The 22,629-nt window shown below is 42.9% G+C and overlaps 1 protein-coding gene and 1 long non-coding RNA gene across 2 annotated transcripts; one reads left to right on the forward strand and one right to left on the reverse strand.

Annotated features, from left to right (window-relative positions):
• The first annotated feature begins 441 nt into the window (after positions 1-441).
• LOC125917322 (phenylalanine-4-hydroxylase) lies at positions 442-20,416 on the forward strand. Its single transcript, XM_049623560.1, has 9 exons — positions 442-1,131; positions 5,809-6,005; positions 8,156-8,291; positions 9,594-9,663; positions 11,826-11,882; positions 13,201-13,296; positions 14,075-14,208; positions 17,918-18,033; positions 20,066-20,416. Exons 1-9 carry the CDS (start codon positions 1,121-1,123, stop codon positions 20,107-20,109), a joined length of 861 nt encoding a protein of 286 aa, XP_049479517.1. The 5' UTR covers positions 442-1,120; the 3' UTR covers positions 20,110-20,416.
• Positions 12,079-20,779, reverse strand: LOC125917323 (uncharacterized). The gene is made up of 3 exons (XR_007456153.1): positions 20,690-20,779; positions 12,945-13,035; positions 12,079-12,448 (listed from the first exon to the last, which is right to left on the reverse strand). It is a non-coding gene; the product is annotated as an uncharacterized LOC125917323 (long non-coding RNA).
• Between the last annotated feature and the right edge of the window lie 1,850 nt (positions 20,780-22,629).

Below are 22,629 nucleotides of genomic sequence, written 5' to 3' on the forward strand. Positions count from 1 at the left end.
CTCTCTCTCTCTCTCTCTCTCTCTCTCTCTCTCTCTCTGTCTCATTCTCTCTCCGCACCCCCCCCCCACCCGCCCATCTCATTCTCTCTCTAAATAAATAAATAAAAATTTTTTAAAAGTTGACCAGAACCCTGAGGGATGGTACTTTAACAGCTTTGATAGATTCTGAGGGCGATGAAAATAATAGGGCTCTGTTGACTGAATACAAAGTTACCGTCCAGATGGAAAGACCTCCGGAGAAAATAAGACAATTCCCTTCTCTGAATGACTCCCGGCAGTGGAAAGATCCAGAACTTTGGTTAAACCTGATTTTGGTTAAACCTAGGCCCATTTGGGTTTGGGGCCTTGGCTTGTGACAAACAGGAACCACAGAACATGGCAACCTCTCCCCACTTTGCCTTTGCCCTAACATGGTCAGGTGAACACCATCAAATCGGGTACAGACAGGAGCCTTTTTCAGGTAGCCAATAATAATAACTTAAATTTATGATCTCCTTGCTCTGTCTGGGGCTTTGCTAAATGCTTTGCTTACATTATTTCATTATCTTATTTAGTCTTAATAATAATTCCCTGGTTTTCAGATGGGAAAAGTAATGCTCAATACAGTTAAGTAACCTACCAAGGTCATAATATAACTAGTAGGTGGCATCATCCCCTTTTGAATTCAGATTTCTCTAACTCCAAAGTCATTCTTACCCACTTCCCTGAGCGCCAGGATTCTCAGCGTCAAGAGACCACACTTCTCCATATAATCCAGGAGCTGCTTAGGAAGGACATTCACTTACTGCCTGGCTCTTGCGATTTGAGGAGAGAAACTGATCCCCTAACCTCCTTTCCATAAAAATGTTAAACCTGGGCCACCTGGGTGGCTCAGTCAGTTAAACGTCTGACATCAGCTCAGGTCATAATCTCACAGTTTGTGAGTTCAAGCACCACATCTGGCCACGTCTGCTGTCAGCGCAGAGCCCGCTTCAGATTCTCCGTCCACCTCCCTCTGTCTGTCCCTCTCCTGCTCACGCTTTCTCTCTCTCAAACATAAGTAAACATTTAAAAAAAAATAAATAAAAATGTGAAACCTAATGGAGAAGCCTGGAATGGATTGAATGCCTCACCATTCTCCATGTTTATCAAGTAAGTTAAATTGATTATTGAAAACCATCCATGGATGCCTGGCTCTCTGAGAATCGTTAGAGATCTTCTAGTCAATTTCCCCATTTTTACAAATGAATCTCAGATGGTTAAGTGATGTGGCCAAGGTCATGTGGCTAGTAGGGCTGAACTTGTTCTCAAATTCAAAGCCTATTTCAGAACTCATTTTAGCTCCTCTCTTTTAAACTTTTGACCCTGTTTACCATCCCTTTCTTCTTTGAAATGGTCTCTTAGCTCAGTATCTGGCACAGTGGATTTTCATTATTCGAGGATTACTTGCTTCATTTATTTGAGACCTCCAATTCAATTCTTGTGGCACTTTTGCAATCATTCCCAGACATGCACGGAGTGGGGGAAGATTGGAGTTGCCTGATGCACGAGGTCTCAGACTGAACAAGGTGACGCTGCCTTCTTATTTCAGCTTCTATACTATAAACAACTATTCTTATTGAAGTCTATTTAGATTAGAGACCCGGTTGCCGAATTTTTGCATTTTTTTGTTGATCATTTTCCTGTTTAAAATGCCCCCCTCCCCCCAGCACAGTGGTAAAGTGCCGTCTAGGGTTCCTAAGTGTGAGAAGGCTGTAATGTGTTTATGGAGAAAATGCGTGTGTTAGATAAGCTTTGTTCAGGCAGGAGTTATAGTGCTGTCGAGATCAACGTTAATGAATCAGCCGTATATATTAAATAAGATTTCTTTATACAGAAGCCCACACAAAACGAAGTTAGGTGTTATCAGTTGATGAAAATGTGACGAGAGCTCATGGGACCCTAGTGCTATATTTTCTTCTGGACCAGTGGTTCTGCGTTCAGAGTCCAGCTCAGAGCTCATGGTGACCTTATGTAGCACAACTACCAATATAAAGAGAATCAAATGTATTCTACTCTCTACTGATTTCCCTCCCTCCTTTCTGAGGTTTGTTCCCAGTTCTCCCTGGCCTGTTCATCTCACCCCAGAGCTTGTAATGTCTTTCAGACTCAACTTTGGCCCTCTTCCTTGGTTTCTGCCACCCTCCATACCAATAGCCCCCACGTTCAGATCTCTGGCACTTTCCGCATGGGGAATGAGGCCCAAGCTCCTGCGTTATGAGTCATGGAACCACAGGATATTGATCACATGACAGAATGTATCTACTAAGTTCCAGGGCCCACCCCAAGAGCAAGACCCCCAGAGCCCATGCCCTCTGGGGAATACAGGAAGGCAGTGACAAAAGTAACAGTAAACGAGATAGGTGTTCCCAAAGTTAAAACTTGGCTGTCCCGAGGCCGTATAATTAGGAGTTGGAATGTAGATTGGGCAACTAGGTCAGCAGGAAGTAAAGTTTAGGCTGAGAATTAAAGATTGAGCTGGAGTTTACAGCCAAAGAGAATGGGAGTAGTGAAGGAGAGAGGGTGGCCCGTTTAGCTACAGGGCTTTTGTTTTGAGATGTGAATATTGGGGGCCAGAGTCAATTCCTATAGAGAGTAAAGAAGCAACTAACCCCCACCACTGCTAACTAATGACCTCTTCTCTGCCCATCTGCCGTGTGGTGCTCCGACTCTCCTGCCCAAGAACATTTAATGAAAGTCTTAAAACATCAGATTGAAGAGGCGCTGAAAAATGGCAGTTGCAGTTCTGAGGCACCAAATTATTTTTCTTGTAATAATTACCTATGTGGGAAGATCTGGTGTAAAATAAGACTCCAAGGAGAGGGAAGGCTATGCCAGGTGCTGGAGTATCTTGAATGCCGTATTTGGTTGGTGAAATAATTCAGAAACAACGTCGTCTACTTAAAACACTTTTTTGAAGAAGGATCCTAATTGGCTTAACTAGGTATCTCTTCCTTATTTCAAACTAAATGGACACTCTACCTAAAATGTCTTAGTTTAGTTTACTTAATGAGACCATGACTTGATGAGAATAATTGACAATTTCTTCAAAGATCAAGGATCTTATGAAACCTCAGGTCTCTTGATGGAAGTGGAAGATGGAATAAAATGTGCTGTGTTTACTTTCTAAGTAAACCATGGAAGTTAGTGTGTACGTATGAGACAGAGAGAGAAAATATATTCTGAAATGTTTACTACATCCAGACAGCACTTCAGAGATGACTTATTTGATTCTTATTACAACATTACAAGATGGATTTGACTGTCCTTATGTTGAATATATATATGGCTCAGAAAGTGGCAATAACTTGCTCAAGTTGCCACACGCTTCTGTCCCTCCCCCCCCCCCCCCCCCTCTCTGACTCTGGAGTCCTCTGCATTGGCCCTGCTCTCTGGCCATCAGTGGCGTCTCTCTTGGAGGTGGGCCCAGCACCAACCAGGCTGACGTCTCTCTTGGAGGTGGGCCCAGCACCAACCAGGCTGACACCTCAACACAATTAGAGGTTCTATCTCCTTCCAACAGGTTCCACAAAAGTTTTCTCTGTGAGTCTCATTGGCTCTGATTAGAACATGGGCCCGTCTCTCAGCCACTGTCTATGACCAGGGAAATGAGATGCTCTAAATAGCCAGGCCTGGTCACATGCCCAGGTAAGAGTGGTGGAGTCTCCTCCCACCTGAACCTGAGGCTGGGAGGGGAGGAGGCTGCTTTACTGGAAGAATGGGGAAGGGACATGGCACACCCTGGAAAGGTAACTATTAACCAAAGGGACATCATGGTACCCAGGATGTTACTATCTTTTTATTAAAAAAATTTTTTTAGCGTTTATTTATTTTTGAGACAGAGAGAGACAGAGCATGAACAGGGGAGGGGCAGAGAGAGAGGGAGACACAGAATCTGAAATAGGCTCCAGGCTCTGAGCTGTCAGCACAGAGCCCGACACGGGGCTCGAACTCATGGACCATGAGATCATGACCTGAGCCAAAGTTGGACGCTTAACCGACTGAGCCACCCAGGCACCCCTGTTACTATCTCTTAAAATTGTATTACCAAATAGCAAATCACCTTTATTTTAAATAAGACTCAGTTATGATAATTATCCATTACCCAGTGGTATTATTATTTGTCAGCACCAATATTTGGTACTTTGTACATAGTGTTTCACCTAATTCTCCTCTATACCTCCCAAATAGTTACTTATCAGCCTATGTACCAGCGGCACGGACTAGATTTAGAGAGGTTTACTAAATTGCCCGAGCAGTTATTCAGCTAGGAACTTGTAGAGCCAAGTAGTGAACCCTTCTCTGTCCATGTTCGAAGCCTGCTTTTTCCCTCCATCAGCACTTAGCCCGGAAATAATGGTGCATCCTCAGGCAGGGGCTTGCCTGATGTTTTCTTTTCACAAACCCTGCTGGCCATTATAGGGTCTTCTGAGTTTGTGTTGCTTCCAATGCATCAGCAAAAATCTGCCCTAATCTCTGCCCACCTTTCTGTGGAACATAACACTGACTTTACTTTAATGGCCTTGGATGAGCTACAGCTTTGAAAGGGCAGGAGAAACCTAGTTTGGAGCCTGAGGATGATCCAGCCTGAGAATGATCCAGATTCTTAAGCAAAAAGTTCTGCCTCGTCCTAGACACTGTGTACCCTGTTAGGAAACAGGTCTGTAGTGCAAAGAACAGTCGTTAGATTTTTAAAAGTCAGGCTCTGTTTGATTTTCATTTGTTTTTACTCTTGAGAACACAGCTCATTCTTAGATGTTTTTCAAAAGAACCTTTTGAACTACTGACTCTCAAACTATAGTGTATCCCCTGGAAGCTTATTGCAGTCCAGATGCCTGGGCTTTCTCCTCCCCCACAGATTCAGGATCTATGGGACAGGGTCCAACATATGTATTTTAACCAGCTCCCTGTAGCTCTGTTATGTCATAACAGAAGATGCTACAAAAGCAGATCTTATACCTGGCATGGGTTTAAATACCTAAGGTCAGAAATATCAAATCTAGGGGCACCTGAGTGGCTCAGTCTGTTAAGTGTCCAGCTTCGGCTCAGCTCATAATCTCACGGTTCATGAGTTTGAGCCTCATGTCGGACTCTGTGCTGACAGCTCAGAGCCTGGAGCTTGTTTCAGATTCTGTCTGTCTGTCTGTCTGTCTCTCTGCCCCTCCCCCACTCATGCTCTGTCTGTCTCTCTCTCTCAAAAATAAATAAAACATTAAAAAAATTAAAAAAAAGAAATATCAAATCTAGCAAGTGCATGCCCACTAAACAAGGGTCTCAGGCTCACAGTCCATATATTAAATCCACTTTAGACCGCAGATATAATTGCATTAGTTGACATAATGCAAAACACGATATTGCTTTACTTGAACTTGGATGTCTTTGTTTAGAAAGAGGATGTGTCTTTCAGTTGTCTTGGCTGCCACCCTCCACTGTCCATACCCACTACTTTGCCCATTTATGTTACCCGCTGGGCCCTTGCAGTTAAGTGAATTTCCACTCTGGGTAAACAATTGGAGAGAGAGAAGAGCAGAAAGGCCAAGTGATTTTCCAAAGTGAGAACAAATCTCTGGTGTGGTTGGTGAGTTGACAGCTTGTATCGTGGCTTAGCCAAATTGCATGAATGTTTCCTATATCAAGAAGTGGAACTTTCTTCTTTCGAATAACTTAAGAAACCCCCTGTAGTCTGTGACAGTTCACAGGTTCTGGACCTCCCTCCCTCTGCTAATGCTCCTTCTTCCTCTACTTTACACCTGCCTTTCTGGAGACAAATCTTTCATGCCTATATTCCAGTGGGCAGCCCATCCCTCGAGTGGAATACACAGAGGAAGAAAAGAAAACCTGGGGGACGGTGTTCAGGACCCTGAAGTCCTTGTATAAAACTCATGCTTGCTATGAGCACAATCACATCTTCCCGCTTCTGGAAAAGTACTGTGGCTTCCGCGAAGATAACATTCCCCAGCTGGAAGAGGTTTCTCAATTTCTGCAGAGTAAGTCTACTTCAGGGACAAAAGTGGGGGGAGAAGGAGGGAAGGGAAAGGGAAGAAAGTAAATCACGGCTAGTACCAGGGTATGTGTGGTGATGCAGGCAGGTTGATGGTCGGAAAAACAAATCTCACTGCTTGGCTCTGCCTCACCACCAGCTTCCACTGTTAATCCACTCTCATCCAAGACAAGGCATCGTGTGTGGGTTTTGCCGTATCCCTGTCCCTGAAAACCTTTTTTTTTCCATTCTTAAAGTCCCAGGTGCCCAGGCAGGGTTCTCCTTGCAGTTCCCGCTGGGTTATAGATGGCTGCAGTGTGCTTTGTGTACGAAATGTGTTATTTGTGGCAGTACCAAGAGCCCTGAGCTCTAAGTCCATGCCTCTGACTAGTAGGAATCTTGCTTTGACCCCATCTAGTTGGGGGAACCTGCCTCAGTTTGCTCACCTGTCAAATAGAGACCGTCTCGTAGGGAAATTGTGGGAATGAAAAAAGATGTAGTAAGTAAAAACACCCAGCATGGTGCTACATATACAGGGGGTGCTCAGTGAATTTGGGCTGAATTGGAATCTGAGTAACTCTTGGGGGGAAAACATTATTGGGATGCCTGGCCTCTGCACATCATTTCCAAGTGAGGTAAGTATTTTCCTTTCTGCCTGGAGACATTAATTTGGCAAAACCAAGATAAGACCCACCAGCTAACGCATACTGAACACCTAGTATGTGGCAGGTAGAATGAGAGAAAGTAGGAGGACAGACCACAGGTTTACAGAAATGAAGAAGTTTCTATGGCTCTGAGCTGTGTGGAAATGGTATGGCCAGCTCTGGGGCAAGGAGCCAGGGAAATTATGTGGCAGGGAAGGAAGTGGCAGCTGGGATAGACTGGGGATGAGCTAGATGAGCTTTGGGTCCCTTCTATCTAGAGGGTCTCTACTTGCCAGTTGAAGAGGGAAATGAGAGGCCAAGCAGAGTGAATTTCAGCCTGCAGGTCCAAGGAACATAGGCAGATGGACAGCAGGTCCTAAAGGCATGCTCTGGCTAAATATCCATTTTGCCATGACCAATAGTGAGATAATAAAGTGGTAACACTAGCAGCTGGGGAGTTACAGAGAAGTCATTCAGAGAACAGACTTTGGAGCCAGACTGACTGTAGATGTAACCTTGGACAAGAAATTAAACTTCTCTGTGTCTCAGCTTTCCCATCTGTAAAGTGGGAATAATACAAGTATCTACCTCGTAGGGTTATTAGGAGGATTAGTTAGTAGATATAAAGTGCTTAGAACAGTATGGCGGGTAGTATATGGTGCTAGCTATCATTACCATCATCATCGTCGTCGTCATCATCATCATCATCACCATCATCACTGATTATTATTCTCCTTCCAAGTTTGAAACAAATTGGGAGACAGATAATTGGAACCAGAGAGAGGATCAAAATGTCAACTTTATTACTGATAAAAGCTACTTAGAGAATGCGGTGTGGATGTACAAACAAAATGAACTTCCTAATATTTCACCTCTGAATTATGTAAACTTATCTACCAATTCATGGTCAAGTGTATATTCCATTGCATGGCCAAGAGCAGACCAGAATGTGCACCTCTGTGAGCAGACAGGCGAGAAAGGACCAAAGAGGTCACACAGGGAGCATTCGTTTTCTCTTCCCAAAGGCTCCAATCAGACAAGTCCTTGCTCTTTGGGGGGGTGTATGTGTGAAGGGCAGTAAAGAAGCTGGAAGTATTCCTTTCATCCTTTTCCCTTCTGGAAGTGGAGTGAAAAGTCCCTTTCAACTCTAGAGACATGAGAAATAGGGAATAAGTGTTTCATCCTAATAAACAAGAATGAAAGCTAAATTTATTAAATGTCTCCAATGTGCTAAGGACTTTATATTTACTAGCTCATTTGATTCTTGGAATAAAGCTAGTAAACATCTATCTACATTTTACAGATGAGGAAATGAGGCTCAGAGAAATGAAGTTACTTGATGCAAATCGCCCAGCTACAAAGCGTAGGGACAGAGCTGTGAAGCCAAGTCTACTTGGCATCGGCGTCTATTCTCCTAGACAGTTGGGTCTACTGCTCCCTTGCCTAAAGCTTTTCAGGCTCCTCTGCCTCTGCCGTGATGGGCGTTGAGTTTTCTTTCTCTTTTGCTTCCCAGCTTGCACTGGATTCCGCCTCCGACCTGTGGCTGGCCTGCTTTCCTCTCGGGATTTCTTGGGTGGCCTGGCCTTCCGAGTCTTCCACTGCACTCAATACATCAGACATGGGTCCAAGCCCATGTACACGCCTGAACCGTGAGTATTCTCCTCCTGCTACCAGTATCCAGCCACCGTGAGTGCCATTGATCCCTGCTCCAGGACTGAGGTTTGGGTTCATCGTGGGCTGATCCACAGGACTAGTTTTCTGGATTGATTGATGGTAGTACAAAGAGAGAGATTCATCTTTTCTGGGGATTTTCTCTGTCCAGATAGACCTTACTGATTGGAGATTTGGGCATCTTATGAATCACATATTCAGATCTTCTCTGGCTGTGGGAATAAGAGGTCACAGTCAACCTCCAAAGGGATTGTAGGAATCAGAGCTATGAAGCTCCAAATGTGAACAGGAGCAAGTGGTGGCCAGGTGATCTCAGCACCTCCTGAATACACATCTGGATGATTCTGATCTTTCTATGTCTAGATGTGTTTGTATGGAGGTGGAGAATGACCTTACTTTGACAGTTAGCCATCTTCTTAATCAAATCAAATAGAATGTATGCAATTTATACAAAAAGTAGGACACCTGGGGCACCTGGGTGGCTCAGTCAGTTTAGTGTCTGACTTTGGCTCAGGGCATGATCTCACAGTTGGTGGGTTCAAGCCCCGTGTTGGGCTCTGTGCTGACAGCTCGGAGCCTGGAGCCTGCGTTGAATTCTGTGTCTCCTTTTCTCTTTGCCCCTCCCCTGCTCATGCTCTGTCTCTGTCTCCGTCTCTCTCAAAAATGAAGTAAAAAAAAAATGTTTTTTAATAGGACACCCAAAATATTTTTTGCCTGTCCACAAAGTTTATAACTACAAATCCGAAAAGACCTATTTCTAATGGGCCTGGCACATTAAGTGTTAAATAAATGTAAATTTTCTCCTCTGAATGACTTTTGCCCCTCTCTTGAATAAATAAGCAAAGAACAGCACTATTTTTTAAATTTAACTTTTATTTCTCATGGGGAATAACTGAACACATTGCATTTGCCCATGATGTCACTACCAAGATGAAGACTTGGGACGGGAAGTGTTTGTGACCTACAGCTCACTCAGGTGTATGGGAGGAGGTCCATGGGAATATTGGCTCTTCTGTTCTGTACCCCACTGAGGATATATCTAAGGCCCTCTGGCGTTTGTTCCCTGATTTGCTCCTTACTTTTCTTTTCCCTTCTTCCTTTTCTCTTGTATCTTGCCTCATTTGATGCCAAGCTTTGCATGCCACTAATGCTTGGGAGTGAGGTCATAAACCTGAATGGCTTACCTCCTTTCTACCTGCCTATTTCTCATGTAGAAAGAATGCATCTGGCTTGACTTATAACCTTCCTCACTTCCAAGCTCTGTCTTTTGTGTCTTTCAGTGACATCTGCCATGAGCTCCTGGGACATGTGCCCTTGTTTTCAGATCGCAGCTTTGCCCAGTTTTCCCAGGTGAGGAGTGAATCTTTTTGGCCTTTTAATTATAGAATGAGATCTGGATTGCTCAATGAATTGAACATATGGAGGGGTCCTTGTGTCCTCTGCAAGGGTGGAAAGCAGACACAGTTCTGTGATCCCACTAGAGATGGGCATATGGTCTCATGGAGATGGCTAAATACCCTTTCAGGGACCCCAGCATGGGGTTGATAAATCCCTCATCCTTGGAATTATATATGTGCTGTTGAATTTGCTAATCTCATTCATCCTACCAGGTTTAGCTTAAGGGTCTTTTTGTCCATGAAATCTTGCCTGATCCTCACAGAGAAGTAACCTTACCTTCTTCCAAGTTCTCCTGGTACCTTTCCCCTCCTCTAGGGACTTGTCACTTCCAGGCAGCCATTTTTGTATATGCTTTAATTAGATAAGATAATATTTGCTAATAATCCAATGCTAGTAGCCCAACTCATAGTTGGCAAAACTAACTAAATAAATAAATAAATAAAGTGCCAAATGTCTTGCCATTATAATAAAAGCTGTAGTCTAGGCCTTGATTCATCTATCACTGTAGTGAGCTTTCTAGATGAGTGACAGGATCCTAGTAATAGCTTCAGGGCACTGAGAGGATAAACTGGTTGGGGAGAATTGAGTGATGCACCCACATGTCCCACCCTGACTCTAACCAGCAATGTGACCTGTGTGCCTCAGTCTCCACAAATGTGAACCAATACAAAGCTTTGCCTGCCAATCTTCTTCCTCACAGGGAAGAATAAAGATCAACTGGAATAAAGATAAACTCGAGATCACATACTGCAGCAAATGTGAATTATGGGTTTGTGTGTATTGGGATTGTGTGTAAATTTCATTAAGTTTTCCCTCAGCTGGAAGAAATAAATATTTCTATTGTGGATTGAAGAGGCGATCACTTAATACCTGAAACAAACAAACAAACAAACAAACAAAAAAGCTGAATTAACCGCCTGCTAGGTAAGGGAGAACTGCACTTGTAAGACACAATCTCTCTAAACAAAGAAAACTATTGCTTTTATGTGGGGTTTTGGGAGCTGTGGTGTTCAAAGATTGTTGGACTTTTGTAAATGGAAGTGTTTGAGGATTAGCTAAACTTTAATTCACAAGTGTCACCATTGGATTGAGGCTATTGTTGACCAGCTGACCTTCAGAAAAATCGTTCCTGCTGTCAAGTTGTCATTGATTGCTTTGGACAGCTTTAAAACTGGGTTTTGTTCTTATGGCCAAAGAAAAATCAGTTTCTTCCTTAGAACATAGGAACTTTTTATTCTCACTACCAGAAGCTATTCTGCCCAGTCAGAGGCTAAGTGACAATCCTCCATATGCCATTACCAGAGGAGTGAACAATTACTTGAGTTGATAGATGGATGCTACTGGGCCATCAGTGTCACATGCTCCAACCTATGCCTGGATAGTCCCAAGGCAGGGTGTCATTTTGAAAGTTCCCTGAGCACATTCTTTTTGGATCTAAAAGGAGGACTTACTTTCCACTTCAATGTAAACACCAGGAGGTCCAGATCTTGTACACTGCCATCCACACAGAAGGCATTCAATAAACATTTTGGAATAAATAAATGCATATAGTAGAGAAGGCAGCATATACCTTTATAGTATCTACACTGTCTGATACAAGACAGGCTGGAGCTCTGATGAGAAGTGGTCCATAGCATTTCAGACTCTCCAGCTATGTATTTACCTGGGTGGCTGTCAAGCACTTCTCTGCAGTTCTCCTGTGGTATCTTCAGGGTACATGACTAAGACACTCCTCTTGTATTCCATACATGTTCCACTTGAGCTATGGGGGGATAATCACTGAGCTGGAATCAAGGAATGAAGCTTCATACACAACTTACTGTGTGAATTTGAGTAGATCACCTCCCTTCTCTGTGCCTCAGTTTTCTTATTTGTAAAGTAAATACAAAGGGCCAAGTGATGAAGTAAGGTTTCCCTGCTCTTGAGGTCTGTGATTGTATGATGTGTGCCTAGGGAAGACTTGAAAGAATAATCAGGGTCTATCTGAGCCGTTGTGAAGGCATGTTGTCAGCCGTCACCTTCCTGTGGTCAAGTACGAGGTTGGAGCTCAGGGTGAAGGTTGAAGATAGGCAGACCCCAGCCATGCCAGTGACTCTGTTTCTCTATAATTACAGGAAATTGGCCTTGCCTCTCTGGGTGCACCTGATGAGTACATTGAGAAACTGGCCACGGTAAGTCCCCTCTCTCCCTGGCAGGTAGTGGGAATACTATAGACTATAGCCCTCAGATCTTCAAAGCTTTGATCCTCCCACGCCAATTGGGGGAAATATCAGAATGTGCTGACTTACATGAACACAAATGAAATTTCACATTTTGATTTTTCCTTAGTGGTTTGATTTTGAAATCAGCAGCATGCAAATATTTACATGTGATTTTAAACAAAGAATCTTAAACACAAATAGGCTGTAATGACAGCACTTGAGAACCTTTGGGCATAAAGTGTGTGGGGGGAAATAGCTTGGATTCATGGCTTTGAAGAGGAAATATTTACTCTCTACCTTTGCACTGGAGCCAGCGTGAGGATCTTTCCTTTATTAGATAGGAGGTGGAAGTGGGGGTGGGCTTTCCTCTTCTTGTCAAGCACTTCTCCCTCCCCAGTGAATGTGATAACACTCATCCATTGAAGCATGGAATCCATGACTCTGTACAGCAGGGGGTTTTCTTCCTACAGACTTCTTTCCAACTTGAGTGCATCCCTCCCCAGCCTCTGAGTCACATTTCTTATAACTTTCTCAGCCTGGAAGATGAAAAAGAAAGCTTTGTAAGGATATTAGAACACGAATGAATGCAAATTTATCATTAAGCTATATCAGTTTAGTAGTTTATTCTCTAGGGTAATAAACTGACTTAACTAGTAACCCACCCTTAATTCTCCAAGACCATGACTGTCTCCAGCAGCTAACTGGGACCTGGGTTCCTCTTGGCCCTGGTCAGTAGGGTTATGCCAGAATTCCAGGACCATCTTTCCCAGGCCAGGCATCTAGGACATGTTGGGCTTGGCTATTTGGAGAGGATAGGTGCAGTGGTTGGCGGTACATCAGAAACCGCCCCCCCCCAAGTTTTAGCACAATGATGGGATACCCCCTCAATGATTTTATCACTACTGATCTCCTACCTCCCATGACTGATGGGATTGTTGGCAAGTCTGACCAACTAAAGGGAACATCTCACTGCAGTCATGCCACAGAGAAGAAAGCGAAAGGGGTTGAGGAGTTCCTGTCCAATAGACTTACTGTTGGGGGTATCTTCTTTGGGCTTCCTCAGTACTCCCTCACTGCTTCCCAACACATCTTGCATTCAGCCAACTCTTGATTCAGCCAGTGACTGGATAGGGTGGGACATAGGACACAGAGAAGCGACCCCAGGTCATGGTGATTCAGAGAAGAGACCTGCACAAACTCCCACCTGGGAAGTCCTGTCTTTAGCCCTGGGGCATTTGCTGCTTTTCCCCTCCTTGGGGTGTGCTCTCAACTTGACTTTCCATTCCAGATTTATTGGTTTACTGTGGAGTTTGGCCTCTGCAAACAAGGAGACTCCATAAAGGCATATGGTGCTGGGCTCCTGTCATCCTTTGGTGAATTACAGGTAAGACTCCACTTATATCCATTTTGAGATTCAACCCAGGGGTTAATCCTCAAGTGTACACCTGTGTTTACATTGGTATGTAAACCCCAGGAGGTCCAGGATCTTTATCCATCTTGTACACTGCCATCCACACAGAAGTCATCCAATAAACATTTTGGAATAAATAAATGCATATAGTAGAGAAGGCAGTATATACCTTTATAGTATCTACACTGTGTCTGATACCAGACAGGCTGGAGCTCTGATGAGAAGTGGTCCATAGTATTTCAGACTCTCCAGCTACGTATTGACCTGGATGGCTGTCAAACACTTCTCTGCAGTTCTCCTGTGGATACATGATTTCTTCAGGGCACATGATTAAGGCGCTCCTCTTGTATCCTCAAGTGATTGGTACCTTAGCAGCTATGATTTGTTCATGACTTTGGGTATTAGATGTAAACTTGAACTGCAAGCACACGGGTCTCCAGGACAGAGGGGCCTCCCGATCCCAAGGCTGAATTGTGCACACAGATGTATGGAAATACATGCCAAAAAATGTGGTTGGCTCTCATATCCTCTATTGATCATCTCACATGAAAATGGCTAGTGTGAATTCCTCCTTTCTACCTTGACTACAGATTTTAGATGGGCTTTGAAGGGTAGGATCTTCTATATGCAAAATAACTCAGTTCACTGCATTTGGGCTGGGGTGTGGAAGGAATCAGGGCGAGATGACAGAAGGTATACAGACAGCCTGACCCTGATTTAACTGTGAAAATTTTCCACTCGGGGCCCGCAGTACTGCTTGTCGGGCGAGCCGAAGCTCCTCCCCCTGGAGCTGGAGAAGACAGCCGTCCAGGAGTACACTGTCACGGAGTTCCAGCCCCTCTATTACGTGGCTGAGAGTTTTAATGATGCCAAGGAGAAAGTGAGGTGAGGTGGTGACTAAGGTGGGTCAGCGGCTCTTGGGGCCTCCTGATTTGTCTGGTGCCGCTGATCTGTGGGTGGTTGGCCAGAAGAGTGGATTCCAGTGCTTACAACAACAGTGTGCAGCAGACGGAGTCTCCCCACCTTTGTCCCTTTCACTCTCCGTTTTGGAGAGGTTCCTTAGTGGGACCCCATTTCACAGCTAATTGTCTGGATATGCTGACCCCTGCAGAAACTCTGCCACTGGATCCTTGCTTGAATGTAGCCACCAAGTCCAGGTACTGAACTCTTCTGTGTACATAGTAGCCGCAGAAGGCCCCCAACAAATCATTCCAGAAATCTTCTAACCTGGGGGAATCCCTTGTTCACTTTATTCTCCCAACACCTGCATCATTCACTTGCTCAACCCCTTCAAGTCTTTTTGACCTTTTTGACCCTTTGACTTTTGATCTTTTAACCTTCTCTGTGTGTCTTTCTCTAACCAATTTACTTTGTTTGCTTGTTTGTTTGTTTGTTCGTTTGTTTGTTTGAGAGAGAAGGTGTGCAAGTGGAGGAGAGCGGCAGAGAGAGACAGAGAGAGAGAGAGAAAATCTTAAGCAGGCTTGATCCCAGAGTTGTGGGATCTGAGCCAAAATCAAGAGTCAGACATTCAACTGATGGAGCCACCCAGGCACCCCGTGACAAACTTATTTAAAATTCCCACACAGGGGCACCTGGGTGGCTCAGATGGTTAAATCTCTGATTTGAACTCAGGTCATGATCTCATGGTTTGTGAGTTCAAGCCCTGCGTTGGGCTCTGTGCTGACAGCTCGGAGTCTGGAGCCTGCTTCAGATTCTGTGTCTCCTTCTCTCTCTGCCCCTCCCCTGCTTGTGCTCTCTCTCTCTCTCTCTGTCTCTCTCTCTCTCAAAAATAAATAAACATTAAAAAAATTTTTTTTAAATCCCTACCCAGCCCCACCTCACATCCTTACCCCTTTCTGCAGTTTGTTTTTCTGCTTACCACTTGCTAATGTTTAATACACAAAATGATTTAAGCTCCATTTCCATAGAAATTTTTGTCCTTTCTGTTTTCCTGTTCTCTCCCCCAGCTCTAGAACAGTGCCTGATACATAGTGAATATGCAATAAGTAAGAGGCAAATGCATCTGTCTCAGAGGCAATTCAGCAAGAGGCTGACGGTGATGGAAATGTAGCAAGACTCAGGCTCAGCCTTCTGAGCTGACCGCCCTGTCTATAATCTGCTTGAGTGTCTCTCCTCCCAGCAGGAGACAGGCTGGGCAGAGGCCTCCCTGGACGTGGCTATCCTGATACTCAGTGTTTGTTACCACCTCTTGTTTTATATCTGATGAGTGAGGGGTGATAGACATGGATACAGAAGTTTCTGGGACCCTATGAAGCTGAGTGTGCAGCTTCCACTGCGTTGAACTTAGATGATAGATGGTAAAACGTTGGCTCCCGGGTCCACATGGTTTGGCCTAAGATGACTTCCTTCCTCCTGATCTCTCCAGGGCCTTCAGGTTTTTTCTGTTACTCCTTTCTAGTTATTTCTTAAATCTCCACCCCTCCCTGGGAGCCTAGCCTTCCCATAGCCCCTAAAGGCTATACTCTGCCATTTTTGGGACCTTTTGCGAGTTATGGATTTCAGTGGATAGTGTATTACCCCACTTGGGTGATAATAATGATAATAATAATAATAATAATAATAATAATAAGCAGGTTAGATGTCTAATATCTATTATGTACCAAACACTGTTCTAAGTGCTTTTCATGTATTAATTTATTCAAGCTTCAAATAAAACTACAAAGTTTGAGGGTGGGGGTTAGAAGCACAGAGGTGGTTAGTAACTCACCCAGGGTCATACAGCTAGTAAGGGACTGACCCAGGGTTTGGATTCAGGTGTGGGGCTCAGAACCAGTACTCATAACCATTCTGTCAAACCAGGGTCACATTTAAATGGGTCCCTTCTGGTGGTGAGTTTCTAACCCAAGAAGTGATCTGCTCCAGACCAGCAGGAAGAGCTTGCCAGAACCTGGGTTTCTCAGGCCTTTGAAATCCCACCCATTTTGTCAGTGCCCTCCGCCCAGAGGGGGCACCCACAAAAACTCCATTCTGTTGAGAGGTGACTCGGGGTCAAAGGGAATGCTGAAGAACAGCGTTCAGAGAAGGAAGTGATGTCCTCAGAGCATCCCAGCTAAGAGAAATCAACTTTGACCATTTTCAGCGTCAAGAGTCAAGCTCTAGGCAGAAAGAAACAATGCCGAGTGTGGTCACGTGCCCATTCTCTCTGTCTGTCTGTCTGTCTGTCTCTCTTTCTCTCACTCACTATGTATCAGGCACTGTTCTCTGGCTAGAGGAGGGATGGCCCCAAGACTGACTGCCTAACTGAAGCATTTCTAGTGGTGTGGAGGCAGATTGCCCAGAGCAAAGATGAGGTAAACTATGTAAGAGGGACGAGGTGCAGAGCAGGCCACATCACAGATATGCACTCTATGCATCATGTCACCAGCAGGGCTGAGAAAGCTCTCTTCAGAGAAATAGAGGTGGAGAGACATACTTAACCACTTGTTCCTCTTGAGTCCCCGGTCGCTGATGAAAGAGAACAGCTATCGCACATGTAGCACTTTACTCTATTTTATAACAGCGTTGGCTACGACCCTGTGAAGTAGCACTGCTCTCGTTCCAGTTTTATAGAGGAATGAGGACACCAAGGTGCGGCCCACAAGGGCTGTCACTAGCAGAGGCAGGATTTGAGTCCAGGCGGCCTGGCTCTGGAACTTGGGTTTCCAGCCACTATAATCTACCACTCTTGCCGAACTTGGAAAACCCACTAGTTTCCCTTATAGTTTGTCTTGTTGGGATGGCAGCTTTGACTCTTACCAGCAGCCAACTTAGAAGTATCATTTGTGATGCCGTTGCAATCTATAGGCCATTTTTGGAGTATCTTGTTCATTACATCGCTTGAAGTTCTTCATAAGGCCCTCCTGGTACTTTCCCAGATCCGGGAGTAATGCATCAAGAAGGCAAAGCAGTGAAGGGCACAGGCCAAAGTCAGACTACCTGGGTCCCTTCTCAGCTGCACGATTTATTGCCAGTGTGACCTTGGTATTCACTGAAACTTCCCAAGCCTCAGTTTTCTCATCGGTAAAATAGGGATAGTAATAGTACCTTCCTCCTAAGGTTTTCATGAAGACTAAATTAGGAATGATAGTTGTAAAGCGTATACAACAATTGGGATTTCATATAGTTCTTGGTACATAGGAGGCACTCAATCCATGTTAAATTTCATTAATAGCATGGTGTTTTCTTCCACTCTTGAGAGAGGTGCTTCCCTTTCTGCATTGATTGTCAAGCATCTCGGAACTTCTTTTATTCTATAGCATTCTTTGGCTAGATTTATTTACTCTTTTGGTTTTATTTGATGGCAAGAATTTTGGCCTTAATGTATTCTGTGCTTTTACCATAAGCTACCTCTCTCTTTTTGGAGGTAGGTAACTAAATAAATATGTGCCTACGTGTGTTTATATATACACCTCAGCACATACACAGCACACAAAAGCTGCCCAACAGGATCCCACTAAAACTCCATTTCCCTTCTCAGTCTGCTTTCTAAAGCCCCGGTTCTAGTAAGATTGAAGTGAAATGCCACCGGGAAATCTTTTAGAATGATTTTTCCCCAAATGGTGCCCTTCACTGAGCTCTGTGGATTTGGTTTCAGGAATTTTGCTGCTACAATCCCACGGCCCTTCTCAGTTCGTTATGATCCATACACCCAAAGGATTGAGGTCTTGGACAATACCCAGCAACTTAAGATTTTGGCTGACTCCATCAACAGTAAGTAACTTACACCTCAAGAGGCCACTCCGTTCACTAGAAAGAGAGAGTTGGATTTTCTTACCTTCACCATAGGAACAATAAGAAATTTATTAAATATTGAATTAGGGAGAAACGTATCTCCAGGTAAGCTATTTGTTTGTTGAATGAGGAAAACTTGGCAAAAAGGCCACGGTTGCCTTGAGTGTCTTTTCTTCTTTGACTTTCCTAGATTCCACCCTACCTCCTCCCATCATAACATCCTGGCTTGTCACTGCCATGTTCCTCTTCCTCCTTTGCCTCTCCACTCTGTTTCCTCTAAGGGTCCAATGCATATTTCTATGCCTGGGCTTTCAACCCCTACAAGACAGATTCTCACTATTTTAATAGCCATCTACTAGCTCATCTGTGGGCCTTCTACCCTTCCAGGACAATGACGATATTATAACAGTTGCTCATAAAAATGTCACAGTGTTACATTGTTCTTCACTGGACTCCCTCTCCAGTGCTTCAGGCTCCCCTCCAGCGACACTGGCCAGCTTTTAGTTCCCACGCTTCCTCCTGGCTTCTGGCCTTTGCTCATGCAGTTCTTTATGTTTAAAATATTCTTATTCCCGCTCTCATTTAGAAGTCCCCAACTCTAGCTCATCTTTTAAGTCTTTCATAGACATCTCTTCTTGTAGGAAGACTCGTCCGGGTGTCCTTCCTATGTCTTGGCATCCACACAGATCCCTCTCCCAGAGCATGTACCACTATATTGTTTTGTAATTATTTACTTGTCTGACTCCCCAACAAGACATGAGCAGAGGGCAAGGTTGGGTTCACCGTCAAATCCCTAGGGGTTAGCCCTAGTCCTAAAAAAGTATATTAGGTGCTCAAGAGTTGTCAAATGGATGGATGAAACTACTGAAGGGGTGAGCAGCCTAAACAGAGGAATTCTAGACCAGGTGGAGGCTCCTACCTCACGTAACGCTAACAAAGGCCAAAAATGAAGGTAGGCTTGAAGTATCCCTCTAATACCCCACTGATGTTGCCTGAGGCCACATCCAGTAGTAGAGCTGTCCCTGGCCATTATAGTCATTCTTCATTAGGTATGGCCACCTGTGACCAGACATTTTGAAATAGTTCAAGGTTGATTCCCCACCCCTGCCCCATAGACTCCATTTTGGATACTCAGCTGGAATAGATCTGTTCACGAAAAAGGCCAGCCAACTGCTCCAGAGGCTGGGATGTAAGACAGAGGGGTCAGCCCATAACTTTTTTTGTCTCTCTTATTTACCTTTGAAAGGCAAGAGTAACTCTTGTTTTTGAGAGTTTTTTAAATCACAGAATAACAGATTTAGGAATTGAAGCGTCCTTAGAGCAATGTGACTTTATGTAAGACTCCATCACCTCTCTATACTTGTTTCCTCAGGATCTAGGAGAGCAAGGCTTGTCCATCTCCAAGATTCCTTCCACTTCTCTGAAATGTCTATGTTCCTGTGGCCTCTTGGCATGTGAGAACATGGCATGAATGGGAGTGGACTCCGTCATAGTCCAGTGGTCTAGCAATCTAGGCTGAGTTATCTGCTCAAACCAGGCATTCTCATGAATCAGAATGAGTACATCAGAATCATTGGAGAGCTGGTTAAAAACGAACAGTCCTGAGTCATAACCCCAAACTAAATTTGCTAAATTTGTGGTAAGGCTGAGAAGTTTGTATTTGTAATAAGGCCCTAGGTGATGTTGACACAGGAGGTTTGTGTGAACCACATTTTTAGGTTTCATGGCTTAGATCCTTGCAAGCATGTATAGATGTCCCTATAAAAGAAAAAGAAAGAAAACGAACTCTTTCTATGGAAAGGTGAAGCTAACTACATTAAAACTTGTAAGTCCCTATGCTATAACTGCCCAAATACTATCACCATAACTATTCTGTAAGCTCCTTGAAGGTTGGGGTGGTGCCCAGAATATCCATACATCCCACGCATCCTCTAACATGTTGCACACTGTAGACATTTAAAGGGTATTTTCTTAAGATATGTGTGGCTTTTTTTTTTTTTTTAATTTGTAGGTGAAGTTGGAATCCTTTGTAGTGCCCTTCAGAAAATAAAGTGAAGCCATGGACAAAACCTGTCAACTGAGAATCTGTTGATGGAAATCCAACTACTTTCATTTCATCTGAAAAAGTCTGAAAAGCAAACCTTAATTTGAATTGAGAGCCTTAAATCCTTTTTTGGAACAAGATGGAGCACAAACAAATAAATCAAACTAAGTTGAAATGACAGTGTATTAAGACACACCCAAAAGCCTAATCTTTTGGGGTCCTCTTTGATTTAAAGATGGTAATCCCATACCCTCAATTCAGTTAAAATCAATAGTATGTCACATTTCATCAGTTAATTAAAATTTGGGACCTGATTTATTCAAGCTTCTATATGTCACTCGATGTAAAACACAAGCCTGTCATTAGAATTGAATTTGTTGATTTAATCTAAATCTTAACCTACGCAAGTAATTTTTTATTTCAGTGAACTATGATTCTACTATTGCTGTGTTTTACCCATGTAGATTTCCTTTAATTCAAGAGCCCATTAAAATACTTATAAAGGTTGAAGTTCATAGCATAATATCGAAGCATTTCTTATATTTTATTGTAATCGTACATACTACTGTGGAAAGTAGTAGAAGTTCTCACCTGACTCCCACAACTTTGAAGCTCATCTTCCAGTTAATTGTCAAGTCCGTTTTGGGAGATATTTTGCAGACATGTGTGATGCAACAGATGTTGACTGAAGACCTGGCTGGTAGATATTCAGTAAATATTCATTCAAAGAATAAGGGAATACATTATTAACTAGCAAATCCTCAACAAAAATGAGAATTTTAGTTATGTTAAAAAAAAGTCTAGTGGTTATAAAATTTTGCAGTTTCAACTTCATTCTTGGAATGAAATATTCCTCTCCATTCCCCTAGAAATACATTAACTGGATAATCTTGTGACATGAAAAAAATGATCAAAGATTTCCAACCCATTATAGGAGCGCATTGTGATAATCGATGCTATGTCTGGATAGTCAACAGATTTTGACTTCTTATTGCTTGTGCATTTTGCACAAACACATGAAAATCCAGGAAATGGTGGGGAAAATAACAGTGTCTTCAAAGCTATGCTTTGAAATTCTCAACCACTTTAACACTTTATTTTGGAAATAGTTCAGTGTTAAAGAACTTGCATAATATTTCTTCACATGTGATTCTCAGGCCAGCTGTATCATCATCAATGATAAATCCTGGGCACATCCCAGCTCTATCCAACTAGAATCTCTGGGTATGGGGCCACTGAGACTTGCATTTTTAAGTACCCCAGCTGATTTTTTTTTATGCCCAGCCAAATCTATCAGGTACGTTAAATTTGAGAAAACCTGACTTCCGGTGGCCAGTTCTGCCACTTACCAATTATGTCACTTTGTATAATTCACTTTGGATCTCGGTTTTACTTGAACAATGAAGGAGTTTAACTGGAGGAATCAAGGTTTCTTCCAGCCTGGAAATACAATTCAAATGCTACCATGTGTCTTTAAACAGATGTCCCTGATCCACCAATAGTGTGTAATAATACCAGCCCAAGTATGCTAGCCAGGTGGGAACAGCAATTTGGTCTGATTGTGTCTGAGATCTCATTGCTTTGGAGTTGGGTTTTCACGTCTGTATTTAGTTCCTCATGGCTCTGTAGAACCCACTGACAAACGCTGATTCTAAAAGTGACAATGTTCTTTTTTTCTGTTTCTTTAGGCCCCAAATACTCTGCAAAGGGACTTTTTTTTGGTAAATGTTTCTTTACACTAAATGTAAATCCGAGAATCTCTTGATTTGGGAACTAAAATGTTTTATAGTACTTTAGACTGGGTATTTTATTTTATAGTGATTTTTAGTCTAACTGAAAGTAGTTTTGTGCGTTTGAAGTTAAATCTTAGGTTTAGGTTGCAATTTTGCAGCAAGAAATTACATACTGAAAGATGATCTTTAAGTGTTTAGTAATGTGTTACTCAGCACTTAGCTCTTTTTATCTGGATGTAAAAGCCCAACCTACAGCAATGGATTCAACATGTTTTCATGGGTTAGTATTATTATCTGCCTAATAATTAATAAATGAGCTGTTTTTTAAAAAAACAATAGTAATGCTTTACTGATAGCTATCCTGTTGTATCCAAAAAAGAGAGATAAATGTAAGAACATTACAAATTTTTATTATTAGTGTTCAATAAGTTTCTAAAAGGATGAATCTAAATTTCAATTATAGGTTCCTAAGTTATATAGTTTAACTGTATCAAATAATCTACCACTAAAATGTCAACTTCATCAAAATGTGAACCTTGCCTATCTTCACCTCTAAAAGCCTTAGCATATAATACATAGTAGGTGCTTCATAATCTTTAAAAAAATTCTGAGTGAGTTGAATCACAGGGAGTGTAGTGAAGATTGTCTCTCACACATAAGCTATTTTTCAAGAAAAACTTGGGAAACAACTAAATCTGCAATTTTCCGTTTTAAATTCTGTTGAAAATGTTGCATCTTAATCTAAATTATGACCTTACTTTAAAAATATATGTATTAGCCCTTTAGACTAGATTATGG

Source organism: Panthera uncia, unplaced genomic scaffold, assembly GCF_023721935.1.
Source record: "Panthera uncia isolate 11264 unplaced genomic scaffold, Puncia_PCG_1.0 HiC_scaffold_1700, whole genome shotgun sequence".
NCBI lineage: Eukaryota > Metazoa > Chordata > Mammalia > Carnivora > Felidae > Panthera > Panthera uncia.

Excerpts from the sequence above, each read along its gene's own strand:
- LOC125917322 (XM_049623560.1), top strand. Across the intron at positions 6,006-8,155 it reads GGTTTCTCAATTTCTGCAGA|CTTGCACTGGATTCCGCCTC; the intron begins GTAAGTCTACTT and ends TTTGCTTCCCAG. Across the intron at positions 11,883-13,200 it reads ACATTGAGAAACTGGCCACG|ATTTATTGGTTTACTGTGGA; the intron begins GTAAGTCCCCTC and ends TTTCCATTCCAG.